The 17,181-nt window shown below is 33.6% G+C and overlaps 1 protein-coding gene across 1 annotated transcript in view; it reads right to left on the reverse strand.

The window, feature by feature from the left end:
- The window catches only part of LOC149774845 (neural cell adhesion molecule 1-like), a 45,495-nt gene extending 30,180 nt beyond the window's left edge, over positions 1-15,315 (reverse strand). Inside the window, exons 1-4 of the mRNA XM_089944658.1 lie at positions 15,228-15,315; positions 14,409-14,687; positions 11,774-12,052; positions 9,177-9,452 (exon numbers count right to left, since the gene is read on the reverse strand). Of these exons, the coding sequence (XP_089800784.1) occupies positions 9,177-9,452; positions 11,774-12,052; positions 14,409-14,687; positions 15,228-15,315 (922 nt within the window). The remainder of the gene's footprint in view (positions 1-9,176; positions 9,453-11,773; positions 12,053-14,408; positions 14,688-15,227) is intronic.
- Positions 15,316-17,181: the final 1,866 nt, after the last annotated feature.

Below are 17,181 nucleotides of genomic sequence, written 5' to 3' on the forward strand. Positions count from 1 at the left end.
AGGTAGCCAGGGCGGGGTATGTTAAATTTTTGTATGCTCTAAGGATGATAAGAGCATCCATGTTCTGAACTATTTTGATGTTTCTGTAGTAGATACATAGATGAACTTGACAGAAATGAATTACAATAGTCCAGTCTTGAAAGTACTAAGGAACACACAAGTGTTTTAGTGGCATCACCTGAAAGAAAACTGAATGAAGCTGATGAGTCTCAGCTCCAGATATGCAGCATAATGTTGGTGTAATGAGAATTTACTGTCAAGAGTGACACCTTGCTTTCATACTTTCTAAATTTAATGTTTGCAATGCTGATACTATTGTTTCATATAAAGATATGAATGAGAACGTCTTTGCATGGTGATCAGGATTGCTGGAGTTTTATCATCATTCATCTGCAGCTTGTTACATGTCATCCATGACTTCAAATCAGAAATGCACCTCTCTATGCCTTGGATGTTAGCTTCAAATTCAGCTGCATTTGTATAGATGGTCAAGGTGCATGTTTATCATGACTGAGCGTGCGAGTGAGTGATCAATCAGTGCATGAAGCACATGAATGGGATGATAATGTCGAGCGCATGATACCTAATAAAAGCCTTAGGGATTTGTCATGTTGATGAACAACATCTTACTCATTTTGTATAGGCTAATGGTATCAATCAGTTTGAGAGAATTGTAACATTTGAATATTAGGGTCTTCATGTCTGATAGGTTATCATTTTATGTGTTATCGTGTTGACATATAGAAAACCCGGCATGCAGGTTGTTTATCATGTATCCTACTTGTTCTGTTTTGTTTTAATATTGTATATTTAAGTATTTGTTCTGTTCTGTTTCAGTATTTTATAATTCAGTATTCGTTCTGTTTCATTATAGATTTTTCTTTTATCACATATGTTTTCCTGATGGATAATAAACCCCATGACCTGCAAGTGTGCAAGTGTTGTATTTGCTTCATATTATGCAATACCCGGCTCACATATATTTGAGTGCAGCATCATCATGCAATTGGTTAGACACCATATGTCAATCTAGAACACTTGAGAGCAGGTGAGTGTATACAATGAATTTGTGGAACACCTAAACATTGATCAACTGAGCTGGAATGTCTTTCAGTTATGGACACAATCTGTGTCTTGTTTACTAAGGAGGACTTGAAAGTAAGGTTGTATTGTGAATACCAAATACATGTTGGAGACAGGTAGAGTAATATATCATGGTCTATTGTGTCAAATGCAGCACACACGTCAAGAAGGCTGAGGACTAGAATCTTTCCGTATCCAAAGCAGAGAGAATGTTATTAACTATTCTCAGAAGGGCAGTTCAATTCTATGATGCAAGCGATATACAGAATGTATATTGCTAAAAAGACAATTTTAATTCTGATGAGATACAAGCTGGGTTTGAACAAGTTTTTCATAGATTTTTTAAATTAATGACAGGTTAGAAATAAGTTGCTAGTTCTTTAGATCCTTCATGTCAAGTGTCGGTTTCTTCAACAAAGGCTTAACAATGGCAGTTCTGAAAAAAAGTGAGAATTCCCTGGATGAGAAAGAAGTATTGATAACATTGGTAAGTGAAGGCAATATTGAATCTAAGCACTCAAGCAGCAATGATGTCAAAAATGGATCGACTTTACATGACTTTGGGGTGGTCTTCATTACAACTGTATGTACCAAATTCATAGAGACAGGTTCAAAATTTTGAAGGAAATGCCATGTATATACAGTATCATAACTGCGTGATGATGATAAGTCAGCTGAAACTGTCTTAATCTCATCTCTAATAGAATGAACTTTGTCATAAAAGAAATTTGCAACTGGTCCAGAACTTTTACCAGAAAGGAGGTCGTTGGAAATCCTTGACTAAATGGGATACATAAGGTCATTTAATAGCTCAACCACAGCAGGTTGCTCCTATTTTCCCACTTATGTACAAAAAAGCATCTGAGTCCATACATACTATGTCCTTTATAAAAAGTAATTGCTTAGATTCAATTATGTCAAAAGACTGCTGCAGTCATTCCATAGACAGCTAGCAGAATCAATCTGGTAGTTTAGTGTGACATTTTATTTTAAAGGTATCTGTATGTATTTTATGAAATTCACTTTTTTAGGTATTACCTTAGTACAGCAATTCAACATTTTAATTAAGAAATCTGCTTTTGTTAATATTGTTCTGATCTAATTTTAAATCCATATCTGTGTATTTTGTAGCAAATATGTATTGTCAAGTTGTATCCAAGTTTCAAAAAAAAAAACTTATAATTTATGTAACTTGTAAGTAACTCACATTATTTGAAGCTAGAACATATTCTATTTGCAATTTTATGTCTGCCTCTTTTATTCTTGCTACCTCCGATTACAAATATATTTCATGGCCCCATAATGATAATAAAATCTATGTATTTTTTCTACATATATATGAGGAAGAAATTAAACCCAGTGACACCCAATGTGGTTTATTGAGGCAGCAGACAAAGCCTGAGTAGACAATATGAATGGTGATATACATTATGCCAGCTCCTTATTTCATACTATTTTGTGAATTCCCATTATTGGATGTGATTCAGTTGATATTTTGCGGATTGAGGTGGGGTAGGTTGGGGTTTCTCTTCAGAAATTCTGAACCTTTTGCTATTCACAGTGAATCATTAAGTTGTTTATAGTCTTATGAACATTTTGACATTAACTAGAAACATTCAATATTGTTATAAACATTTTGCTATTCACCTGGAATCTTAATGCACCATTGCTGATGTAGCAAAATTGTCATTTTCAATGCACACAGACATACACACTCATAGCGTGTGTTGTGGACTAATTGTTGCATACCAGACCTTTATCATTATTTTAAGCAGTTTACAAAATATTTACTCAAGTTTGAGTTCAAGATCAGTCTTGTTTACAGTTAAGCTAGAGTTTTCCATTGGAAATCTAATATGTCGTAGGTAAACTGAAATTTGTATATAAAGGGGCTATGATAAAATTGTTCATTCATATCATGTGATCCATCCAAGGAAACTAAATCTTATCAAAGTTTATAGATGTTTTCAGATATAATTCTTGAATTATTTAGTTATTTATTTACTTAAATAATTCATCAGAATTACTCAGTGCTCATTGACTGGCTTTACACATTAGTTGGAAGTATTGCGAATTCATTCAAATATGTTTTCGACTGCATCAATAGAACATCTAGGAAATTCAAGACTATTTGTATATTGGGAAATTTAAGACTACTTGACTTCATTCTGAACAATCTATACTTTGGGACTTGTGATAGTACTAGGATTATATGGGATTTAAGTATAAGTATGCCTTGAATGTTCAGTTTGCATTTTAGGAAAATAAACTGTTTGTCAAATTTACTTAAATTGTTGGTTTCACTTTCTCTCTATTGGTTAACTTAAGACATCAAGTCTTAATATATATATATATATATATATATATATATATATATATATATATATATATATATAACTTCAGGAGACTGCCCTGGTGACCTAGTAGTTAGAGTATCCACCTTGGATGTGGTAGGTCGTAGGTTCCAGCCCCAGCTGAGTCATACCAAAGACTTATCAAAATGATACTGACAGTTGCTTTGCTAGGTGCTCAACTGGTAGGCCTGGTGTTGGGATAATGTGACTACATGGACTTCATGCTACATATCTGCAGCTGGATGTCTCAGTGCTAAGCATCGCTATAAACTGCCACATTGCAGACAGTGTAGCAATATGACAAAAAATTGCTAAAACTATGTATAAATCTGAATCACACACACACACACACACACAAACACAATAAACATTAGAAAATTCAGGTATATATATATATATATATATATATATATATATATATATATACATATCACATAGTCGGTACAGTTTGCTTACAGTGTGTGCAGTTTCATATTTTTGATATTATACATGTGAACATATCACTTTATGTCATTCTGAAAGCCCATGAAATTATTGTGCAGCATTCTCTTTAGTGACTGCCTGTGAAAGCTTTTTTAACCCTGCCTTTTGGAATTTTTTGTTTTCTTTGAACATTTTTGGCTGCCATTTTTTTATTTGACTCGAGAAAGGGAATTGGGAAAACTAATGGTCTCATCTGTTTCAATATTGCCAATTTACCCCCACAGGTTTGTTATGTCATGTATAACATATCCTGATATGAAAATGGCAAAACCCCTAAGATAAGAACAATAACTACAAGTAAAACTACCGGTATTGTTTAAATGATAATGAGGGTGGGGTGGGGATGGATGGGAGGTATGACTGTAGCATGGAATCCACCCTATATAACAAGCTTGGTTTAAATGTGAACTTAATGAAGTAAATAAATTCACCTTTGTTCACAAAAGAAAGTAGACATAAACAGGTCTCTCGAACTGACTTGGTAAATATGAGATGCAAGTCCAACTCAAAAAAGAGATTTGTTTATGTCTTCTGTACAATCGAATGTTCCAAATCAAATACAGCAAATATCCAATCACAAATACATTACAATAAACATATGTATTTCTGCATCCAGTAATCTTCTTTTCACAAAAATTTTGCAACAATGTAATGTTTAGTTGTGATGTGGAATTTCAACCTAAACACCGTCACTGTGATGTGTATGGCCAACTCAAACTGGTACTGTGCACCATATCGAACAAAGTGACATCACACTTATTGGACATTTTGTGTTGACAATTGTTTGCCTTTAGTAAAATGTTCTGTTTATTTGGATGGATGCTTATTCTTTGATTTATAATTATCAAAAATGTATAAATATACTTTTACTATTTCAACTTTGTTTGGGACTAATCTTTACACACAACAAATGAAAGGTACAGCATCTGTCAGAATCAACAAAATTATTCATTCTTCTTTCTATTAAATAATGTGAGACAAATAATCTCAAATGGATAATAATTTAATATTAAAATTATGAAACTCATTAAGTAATGTCCAGCTTTCGCTCATCAAGACTTGCAAAAGCTGGATATTATTCAACTCGTTTAATAAATTCAATATTAAATCATGTTCCTATTTGAGATCCTCTGTATATGTATTTGTGTGCATGTGGTTCTAGTTTGATAGCCCTTGAGAAGTGATTCTTAATTTTGTCCTTGATTCTTAATTTTGTCCTTATCTTATTGCGATATTGTAATTTTATTGTAGTTGTATGCTTTCTTGCATGTGTATTTTCAGCTTGATGCCTTCATTGTGATACATTATGATTTATCTGTTGACCAGGTGCAGTCAGATTTTAATATTTAGTTCATTCCTATAACCCTTTTTTTGTACTATCTTAATCTAATTTGACCAATTTTACCATTGCAAGAACATATTAGTGTGAGTTGTCATTATCTTGTTGTTTATTAGCGCTGCACATCAATAACACATTTCACATCTGCATTGAATATTATTTTGCAAGACAGCTGTTTATGAAGCACAAGTTATGACTATGTTTAATTTTAGCTAATCGATTATGATCAAAAGTGACAATTTCAACATGGTCCAACTAGAAATTGAAAAAAGGATCTTGAAAATAGTCCTGTTTTTCCTGAAATTATTTATCTCTGTGACATTGGTTAACAAACCAAATGTTTAAAATATTCTGGTTGATAATGTATTAAATGGAATATATAGATATATTGTTAAACACTTACATTAGTTCACATGTTTAAAATATTCTATACATATTGTTGTTTTGATTTCTATTATCATATTGTCTGGTACTCCTCTAAAAGTATCTGCCATTATAGAAAATATTTGTCCAGATGGAACATACAAGGTACTCCTACTTGACGAATTCAACCTGTTTATTGCTGTGACTAAAAATGTGGGTTTACATTTCAGCTTCGCTCAGTGATGGGTCAGGAACATTTTATCAACCACAATGGAAGCTCCTAAAGGTCAATTTATTCAGCCTGTATGAAGTTATCATGTTCCTGAATGAACTATGATTGTTAGAACCTTTTGGAAGGAAAGTACTTTCATTTCATATATTGCAACTTGATACGTTTGGAAATGTCAGTCTCAGTGTGGTACGGATGCCGCCATTTTACACAAAACAACAAGTCATATATATATCTCAACCAGAAATGATATGCTATGAAGTTGATATGCTATCAAAGTAAATTTCAGGAGTGAACGATTGAAAAATGGCTCTCACAATAAATATGATTCTAGTTTTTGTTTCAAACTTGAGCAAGAGTTGAATAAATTTGACCAAGTAGACAAAATGACATCTTGTAAGACTGTGCAGCAAATAACCAGTACATGTTACATTTCAGTTTAAAATTTTATCAAAACTGTTACTATAGATTATTGGATAGAATTAAAAATTTGTGGAACAGAAAGTAGATAAGCTTCAGTCACAACAAAGTTCACAGCACAGAGATGGTGTTTTAAGTCAAGGACAAGGCTGCAGGGACAATGGACCAATAATACATCATATCACGGATCGAGGGTTACTTAACATGGTGAAGGTAGTTGTAATTTCTCAAACACTCAAGGGATAGAACAATCGCAGAACCCAGTGGTAACTGTCCTTGTGGCATGGCAAACTGGGACAGTTGATTGTACACTAACCCTACTAATGATTACAAAATCCCACTCTCATATATATATATATATATATATATATATATATATATATATATTAGGTAAAATCATAAATGAAGCTCAAATAACCCTTTTGTGGCATAGAGGCCACATTCCTTATTGACAATGGCTCCATTATATATACTTTTTCTTGTAAATTTCACAATCATTTACCAAACAAACCAGATTCATAGAATATTTTGGATTTAAATTTGTCCATGTATGGCCTGCATGGAAATCAGTTACCATATCTAGAGCATAGTGAATAGGACATTTCAGTTCCCTTTTCTCATTATCTAGTCTTGCTTCTAATAAAATTAAAATAAATGTGTTCCTCTCGTGCTGGGAAGAAATGTTCATTTTTTAGGGCAATTTCTTTCTCAGAATATTAACCATGATGTATCACAAACATTGAGTGTGGCTTTTGACAATTTGATGGAGACTCTTTATCTGTAAATCCTACAAACAAATCTAATTATTTAGTAATGAGTCACTAATTATTCAAGGCATCATAAGAATACTCAAGGACATATAGAATTCCATTTGTAACTTATCAACTGATGTTGTTAAGATCCTTTCCAAACCAGCTATATGTTCATTAATTGTAGTTAATATTTTGGAATATGGTGGTACTTTAGATCAAAATAAACTGGAATATATTAGTGAAGATTAAGAATTTTAGATAAACACTATTATGCATATTTAATTTAAATTTTGTGCATGACTTATGTCCATGATTGAGGGTAGAATTTTGTGCTTTCATTAATATTATTCTAATCTAATTTGAAACCCATGTCAGAGTATTTGTTAGCAATATATGTATTGTCAGGTTATATATAAGTTTCAATATGGTAAAAAGGATGCTATATAATTTAAGTAACATGAATGTAATTCATGTTGTGTTAGATTAGAACATATTAAATTTGTAATATCAGGTCAGGATCTTTCTTTCTTTCTTTGATTAAAAATATATACCATGGACCCATAATGATAGTAGACATTATTTTTTCCCCATGAATATCACGAAATCAAACTCCATATGACCATCCATTCATGAGGAGTACAATATTGTCAAGATGACCACCTATGGATGAGCAAGCAGTATCATTTGTTTTAGGATTTAGGAGCATCTAGACCTAATAAGAAGTACTCTGGTCAAAACCGAATGTCACTATGACTTTTGTTCAGAAGGAGCAACGATAACAGGATTTTCAAGACAGATGTTGTGGCATCCATTTTGAATGTCTGAGCATCACCAATTTGATTTAGGGCCAAATACACATCACAATAAGTCTTTAAGTGTAAAAGTGTAAACCTCATAGTGATATAACAATCCAGTCAGAAGAAATAGCGATAAAAAATTTTTTATGATGGACTGGAATGTGCAACTGGCAGCACTTTGATTTAGGGCCAGCAAGATATCACAGGTAGCTTATGATTCAACTATTCCAACATCTAGTCAAAAAACCATTCACTGTAAGGAAGAAATACACATCCATTGTTATATGCTATGCATTCTCTGTTACCATATAAAACTTTGCAAACAAATATCATATAGGTTACTAGATTAGTTTCTATTGATCGGTTAGTCAGTGACATCATTACCTTAATGGCTAGTAGGGAAACTTCCTCATGAACCGAAGTCAGTGATGGATTACATATTAAGCTCACTTAAAGCATGTGCTTAGGGCACCAGCCCAAAAGAGGCACCAGAAAAATTATAATAGTTGATGGTGAAACTGAATGAATTATATATGACCATTTCGATCTGCATGTACAAATATTTTGATTTGGAATGATGGCAACACTGGTATTTTCCCACCTTTCGAGCTTTTAATATTCTTTTTTTGAGTTTCAGTTTTGGTAGGAGTGGGGAGGGGCACTATAATATTTTCAGTGATTAGGGCACTGGAAGTCGTTAATCCGGCACTGACTGTAGTGATTGGTTGGTATCATCATATCTGCATTTTACATCATGACAAAAAGCAGAGTGAAATTATCAGCTGAAATATCAACATGGGATACATCTTTGGGCAAGTACGTTACGTCCACTAGAAGCATCTTACGACATTAATGTTCAACCAATGAAACCAACAAGCAAGACTAAACTCATTTTGAGTCAGTTACAGATATGATTGGTCATTAAACTCATTAGCCAGGAAAGTATAGGCTTTAACAACAAACTAGATACACATGTTGCTCAGATAATAAACCTTTCAGTTGCAAAGGGCAACACTGTAAATGACATAACATTACACTTCCAATTACAACACCAACAGTGTGAATGACAAACAAGGACACAGGCATAGAAGCAAAATGCCTTTTAAATACACTCAAAAACTTAATACAGAAAGCACTCTTTCAAAAACTCCAAACATTTTGCAGCTGGAATAATACAGTAATGTTTTGCCTATTACCTTAACAAAATGCAGTAATTAAAGAATTAAAGATTGTGATTATTCTGAAATAACTAATGTTACATCATTTATTTTCCCTGACAAAAGTGAGAGAAACCTATCCTATATTATGTGTCTAAAACAGTTAAATAATAAAGCAAACTCGAGTTTATTGACTTACAGTTGACATAAAGTGGAACATTTCTTTCCACAGGATGACGAACACCATTTCTTGCATTACATGTGTAGTTGGCTGTATCCAGGCATCCTGCATGCTCAATGATTAACTGACTCTCATGTGCAAAATAATTTGTCTGTAAAGTTCCCATAATTCCCTGCCTGGTCCATGTAATGTTTGATTCTGGATTACTGTCCACAAGACATCTGATGGTGGCAGTGGTGTTCTCATTCACAGTGTTGCCCTCTGCCACTGAAAGGTTTATTATCTTGGCACCATCTGCAAGTGAATTAGCAATATGGAAAATTCACATTGAACATAAAGAAAATGAGAAGCCTTACCTAAGAAATTATTGGAGTCCAACTTTAAAGTTAAACATTGATCCTTGACTGAAAATAATACTGATTCTCATATCTAAAGTTATTTCCAACATTACATTTATGTGATTGAGTCAAAAGAAAAATAACGTAATCCACTGGAGTACAGACATGACCTAGTGACTTGATATTAAATTCAACATTTTTGAAGCAAATAAATGGCTGAACTTTTATTTATATAAGACTTTATCTCAAAGAACTACAAAAACTGCCACACTTCATAAGTTTTTCTTTCAGACCCTCAGTGATGCACACCTGCCTAAGACCTGTTAAGCGACAAATACAATTTTTTGACTCCCAAACCCTCTGATATGGTCATGTTTAGAAAAACATGATTTCTGTAAACTTACCAGAAAATGAGAATGACAAGACCTTTCTTAACACCATGATATATGCCTGTAAACTGTATAAACAGCATGTACTGCACTTCAGCACAATAGTGTCTATATTATGTCTATATAAACAGCAAACAGTTGTGCTTACTGCTAATGGAAATATAGCACCTTGTGTAAGGTTTTTACTGGTTAATATCACAGATATGATTAAAAGGTAAGTCACAAATAAACAACCACCACTGCACATATTTCTTAATTGGCTGACAATAACTTATGTGTTGCTGTGTTAAGAATCCACAGGCATAGACATAACAATGAAAATGCTAGAAAGATTCTAGTCTCAAATGCTTGGACAGCCTGCTAATGAGACCCATCTTAGATGATTTATATCTGCTGTTATTCATACTGTTACAGATCCATACACTGTTTTTCGTATATAGGTTCTCTTCTTATTCCTTGTTTAAGTTACATGTTCTGATTACTTCCATTTCGATTAGGATTTTCTTATATCCAATGTATTTAGTTTAATCCATTGTTGGACTTCATTCAGTATGGTGTCACATAAATTCTTATTTCAATAATTTTAGATACATCTATTGATCATCCCTCAAAAGCATTATTTACATAACTCAAATGGTTCACAATATATGACAGGATAGAATTTCACAAGGAAGTTCTTTTATATAAATGTCTACATGGAACTGCACCAGACTATCTTCAGGACTTATTCAGGCCTTTTTCAACACAATACCAGTTGAGATCACTATCATATGGAAACCAGGTTCTAGCACCAAAACCAAGAACAGAGTAATTTAAAAAGAGCTTCCAATACTCTGGTACAGTTCTGTGGAACAAGCTTCCACTACATGTAAAATCTGCTGAAAATATTACAGTATTTAAGAAGAGATATCATGAGCATGCATGTGTTTCTAATAGATAATGGAATTTAGTATTTTTATACTAAACATGTTATATAAACAGTAATTATTGCTATCTTCATATAATGTGCATTTTTATACTCTCCTTAAGAGGTCCTCAAGGGAGAATAGTTCTTGACTAATGAGTCACCCTCTATAAATAAAGCATTATTATTATTATCATTATTTTTATTAATTGTTTTAACCCTCTACCCTTATTATAAAAGCTGCCTCACTTTCAATTTAACATATTGACATGTCTCAGTTACAATGCCGATGTGATGCTGGAGTTAAATGAGTACAACCAAGATGTGAAATGTTTTCACATTCATTCACACAATATTGCTTTATGTTGATAATGACTGCCTTATGAAATAAACATTTAGTTGGCATACACTAAGCAGTCACTGCAGACATGCTCCAGTCAAGCTTGAAGCAGTGGGAAACCATTATGTTTCAGGAAATAACCCCACATTAATATAAGAATTTCCTGGGAAGGTGGGCTGTGATAATTAGTATATGCACTGAGAGCAGGTGACCGCCATATTAAGGTTACATGCAGACAGGTTTGATTGCATATGTTTCACAGAGATCAGGAATTGTGTGTTTAGTTTTGCTGTTTGCTTCGTCTTGAGTGATACCAATACATGAAAAGATACATTCTGCTGAAGCAACTAGAGTAAAGTGTCTTGCATAGCAACAGTTGGCTCAGCCTGATTTTCAATCAAATAATTTTAGTACTGGTATCATTCATTTTGCTAAATGCCACGAGAAGGACATGGGGAATTCCCTCAAATTCAACACAATTCATTATATGGTCTATCTTTTACCTTAAGTAAACTCTCCACAAACAATGGTCTGTCTTTACCTTAAAACCAGTCCAACTTTATATTTCAGAGTAGGTTGTAATGATTTTACATTTCATAAATTTTAGAAATCAAGGAAAAAGCTCCAAAATGATTGCATCTTACATTGAACAGTGAGGTAAAACCATTCTATTCCATTCAGGGATTCTTCATTCTGTCCACTCGAATGAATTCTGTTGACAGCTGTACACCTGTATGTCCCACTGTCATACCTGCTAATACTGTCTACTGTCAGCACAGCTGTGTTGTGTGAGAAGGTTGCATTATTATCTTTTGTCCATGATACAGACACTGGCAATGGATTAGAATCAACGTTACATGTTACTGAAAACAACTGGCCCTCAATGACTGTCTTATTTCCAATTGGCTCTATGACAGGTCCATCTGAAATGAAAAGTATATCTATCATGATTAAACTTAAGCACATGTTATTGTTACCTGGACTACAAGTAACTTAAAATGTGTCTTTTGCTCATAAATATATTGCTAAATGTGATTCTGTTTTACAAATATCAACAACAGTTTCAGTTTTGTAAGAAATTTGCGCAGATGCTTCATGATGGAATCATAACTTGTACTCAATTAAACATTGATAGTCTATTTATCCTGAGCAAGCATACATTTTGCATACATTGAGCAATACCACAACTTAAAATAGAATGTTGGCTAGTTACAGATAAACAATGAGAAGCTAAACATAATAACACAAAATGTCATGTGAAAACAGTAGAGAATAGCACCATCATGATGCCTATGTTGGAGATGTTAATCATCATCTTCATTTTAAAACCAAATATCTATCAAGCTAGAATGTGATCGTCGATTATACAGCTTGCATTTATTAATCTATTTGTTGTAACCAATAATCATTTCAAACAGTAATCAACATGCTTTGCAAAATTATTGGCTTTCTCAAAAGACCAGACCTCTTCCTCCTCTGGCACCTTGACCAATGGAAGAGGAAGCGGATCTGAAGGGAGCATGTTCTGTATAATACTAATGAGAATCAATGTGTACAGAAAGGATGTCTTCATCCCACTCTCACTCCTCGGAGGCATGTTAATGTGACCCAATGTCTCTCTGAGAGAGTTCAACTCACTTTTCACCCATTTATTGCCTCCTATTAACAGAGGCCCACCAACCTTAAGAACCTCCAAAGACCTGAGTGACTCAGAAAAGGAAAAACCTGACAACTCTGTGGAATTTGAGGAAGGAAGATTTGTCATTCCTTTATAAATACATCTGTTGGCAAGGCTGGAAAAGTTCCAGATCTCACCTGACTATAAGATGCAAAAGGGCAACTGTCTGTTCTCTCACAGCCTTTAAAATATAGGAAAGTGGGGTGGGTGTCCCAGGGGGGTTTCCTGTGGTCACATCTACCTACAACATGGTTAGTCGTTGTTGGAAGAGAATGCTGATAAGAAGACTTATTGAAAACACTTCTATGTAAGAACTAAGAACAGATATGATACTTTAATCATTTGTATGTGCTCTCTTGATGAAGTAAAATAATTAATGATGCTTTGATAAAAAAGGAAGCAATTCTAAGCTGAATACTGAAGAGTAAAGAAATAACATAACACTGACAATAATTCAAATATGAGCAAGGCTTATTTGAAAACCAATAAATTAGCAAAGACTTGGTAAGATCCTAATAATAAGTATAATAATTATAAGGAATAATTTACTAATTTAATCTGTTGTTCAATGACTAAAAAGGAAAATTGGTATCTGGTTTAACCTGCTTTCCTTCAAGATAAAACGCATACAATTCACAATAAAAGGAATATGAATCATGATGGAGTCCGCATACCAGTTCTGACATGGAGAGGTGAACCTAATCTAATACCTATCTGAGCTAGGAAATAATTCATAAAATTTAACACTCAAAGTGAAAGTCAATTTCTATTTATCATAAATTAAAGCAGCAGTAACATCTATCAGTCTGTGATCTACAGAGTGGACTAGGGACATTCTAGAATTCTGGTCACATTATGAAAGGATGAATTCTCATTATATTTTGGGATATCTTTGCATCAGAAAAATGACAACTCTTCAAAGCAACAGGTTATTTATTACTTATTGAAAAAATTAGCAATTGTCGATGATGAAGAAAGTTAGTGGATGGAAACAAGAAAGTTAGTGGATGGAAACAACATTTCATTTTATCAATCATAGTGACTTTAACCTTTTCATCCTAAATGTTTCTTCTTTACCCAAAGTTAAAGCACAAAGTTTCATAAGTGAAGACCATTGATTAGTAAAGTGGTTCTGTAAGCATCAATGTGTCCTTCAGTTGCAGTGACCATTATCTTTGACACCAGTATACACAGAGTCATTCTTTACACCAAATGGTTGGTATAAAATACATTGGCAGCCATTATATGGCTGTTATATATATATGAAATGACGTAATGTGTTTTTTAAAAATATATTTGTTCTTTCCTTATACCTTTTTGTGTGCTTATCTGGCATTCAGACTACATACAATTCATGTAAATACATGTAAACCTAATGTCCAACACCGGAGTTATCATACCATACAAATAGCAAAGTGGTTGTAGAGCTGCAAATACAAGTTAAAGGTACCCTGAAGGCAATAAGAAATAAATATTCCAGTTCTCTAAATATTTGATTGTTTTCTTTTCAACCATGTTAGTCATTGTGTTGGGTTTATTATATTGTATACCATGCTATGACAAAATGACAACAAACCAGACAATAACAATATATGTCTTACACTGTACATCAACCTGAAGTTTACTCTCTATAGGTGTTCCATATCCATTGTGTCCTTTACACCCCCATGTTCCATTTGTCTGTCTTGTAGCTACAGGGATGGTGAGGTTAGATCTTGATTCACTTTGTATTTCATTCCCATTGTGTGTCCAGACAAATAAAGTGGGGTGTGGATACGCATCTACTACCTCACACACAAGAACCACATTCTCACGGCCTTCTTTGACTCTGTATGGATTAACGTCTCGTACTGTAGCCTGTAGCTTGACAACTGGTGCATCTGAAGAAGAAAACATAATTATAGTAAAATTCAATAACCTCTTTATGATTGGCTTTTCTACATATTTTGACCTGGTTGCAATATTGTAATAATATTATTATACTCTAGCTCAGGCTAAAAATAAAGGCATTATAATTATTATTATTATTATTAAGGTTTCTACATTGATCACATATTCATTGTGATATTCACATTCTACCATTATGGTACTAATATCATCCAATGTTTAGTACTACAGAAACTAAATTTTGTACATATATTATTTACACAAGAAAACTAACATTGCATCGCTGTGAAAAAATACTGGTCAAATGAGTAACATAAGGTTTCGCTGTTATTATAACTCAAGCCTTTCTGATTTAACTTCATCACTGATTAGCACATTTTTTTAATCCAAAGCAATAATCCATGGATGATTTTTCTTTTCCTCATTTGTTTATAAAAATGTTCTGAATTTTTAATTTAACTAATTATTGACAAAACTTTTGATTACAGATTTTTGCTTTATCAATTATGTCAGCATGAACCAGTTATACTGACCTTTGTGGGGACTGATGTTGTACTGACCATAAAGAATTCTGAGGAATCCAAGATAAGATATTTTTCTCCTGATGCTTGTTGAAAACATCTCTGATATTATTGAGGGATTAGATCCTCCAACTGGCTATTTGGATGTACATATTAGTTGTCAGATTGGCACCATTATCATTTAGGACCAATCAGAGGTCATTGGAAGTTTCTGGTAAAAAAAAACTTCTAAGGATTTATATCCAGTCTAGAAAGCCACCAGCAAAACTAATTTCATGATGGTCCTCATGGAAACCATACTGTATGTGATTGGCCAAGACCAAGCAGAGATCAGAAGTCTTTTAGCCAAGACCACAAGTTAATTGGACCATCCATTCAAGATGCTGCAATGACAAGATTTTGAAGATTTTGTTCTGTGGCCATATTGGATGGTAGAACCAAGCAGATGACTTCTAATGAAAACCTTATGTAAATATGACTTTCTCTAATGGAGAAGCTAGAATAAGATTTCCAAGATGGCTGCATAGTGGCCACATGCACTATAATAGACACCACTTCACCTAGGACTCACAGACATCTTAAGAAGTTTTTTGCTGAAAAATACCATGTTGATATGACTGTCCAAAAGTAGTAGCTGTAACAAAATGTTCAATATGCCTGCCTTGGTGGCCATATTGGAAATTAGATTGAAACCTTTATTGTTTAGGACCTACATAAAGATCATAACAAGTCTTCTCTTGAAAACTGTTAATATGACTTTCTATTTATGAGGAGCAGAGCTAAGATTGTCAAGATGTTTGTCATCAGTTGGCCACAATGGATGCCATGTTTCATTTTCATTTAGGGCCAATTAGACATCTTATAAGAAGCTCTCTTATGGAAACCCACTCTGTTCAGTAGGCTTATAAATAACACGATTTTCAAGATGACTACCCAATGTGACCATATTTTAAACATACAGTTGTCATTATTTAGGACAAAGTAGACACTATATTATGAAGGCTTCTGATGAAAACCTGGTGCTGATATCACTTTCCACTAAGGAAATAGGAGCCATGGTGGCCATGCTTGATGCAACTGTAACAAAATGTTCAAAATGCCTGCTTTAGTGGTCATATTGGAAATCAGACTGAAACATTTTTCATTTAGGACCTACTAAACATCATAGCATGTCTTCTGTTGAAAACTCATGTTAATATGACTTCTATATATAAAGAGCAGAGCTAGGATTGTCAAGATGGATGCCATCAGGTGGCCACAATGGATGTCATGTTTCATTTTCTTTTAGGGTCAATTAGACATCTTATAAGAAGCTCTCTTATGGAAACCCATTCTGTTCAGTAGGTTTATAAATAAAACAATTTTCAAGCTGACCACCCAATGTGACCGTATTTTAAACATACAGTTGTCATTATTTAGGACAAAGTAGACACCATATTATGAAGGCTTCTGATGAAAACCTAGTGCTGATATCACTTTCCACTAAGGAAATGGGAGCCATGGTGGCCATGCTTGATGAAAAATCAACAGAATTTCATTTGAGAAACTAAAGATTATAAAAGTATTTACGAGGATGACCCATGCTGATTGATAGATCTGTACCATTTTCATTCCGATCTGATTAGACAGTGGTGACAAGATACACCTGTGCCACTTAACATTACAATTAACAATACACAATGAGAGGACACATCGATACACATATCAGCATTGGAAGACATTAAGGTGTTTTCTTCAAAACAGAAGAAACAGTGTAATTCCCTCATGCAAGGAAAATCTCATCGATAAAATAAAAATTGGTGTAGGAGTGGGGAAAACTCATGACTTTGTACTTCATGCACATCCAAAACAACTGCTGCTGCCACAGACACTTACATTTGTTAATGAAGAAGGAAAACTGTTGACAACACCAAGTGCCTTTTTATATAAAAAAAATTAACACAAGACAACAGACCATGTACTGGTT

Source organism: Sinohyriopsis cumingii, unplaced genomic scaffold (genome assembly GCF_028554795.1).
Source record: "Sinohyriopsis cumingii isolate HCF-2022 unplaced genomic scaffold, ASM2855479v2 utg000127l, whole genome shotgun sequence".
Taxonomy (NCBI): domain Eukaryota; kingdom Metazoa; phylum Mollusca; class Bivalvia; order Unionida; family Unionidae; genus Sinohyriopsis; species Sinohyriopsis cumingii.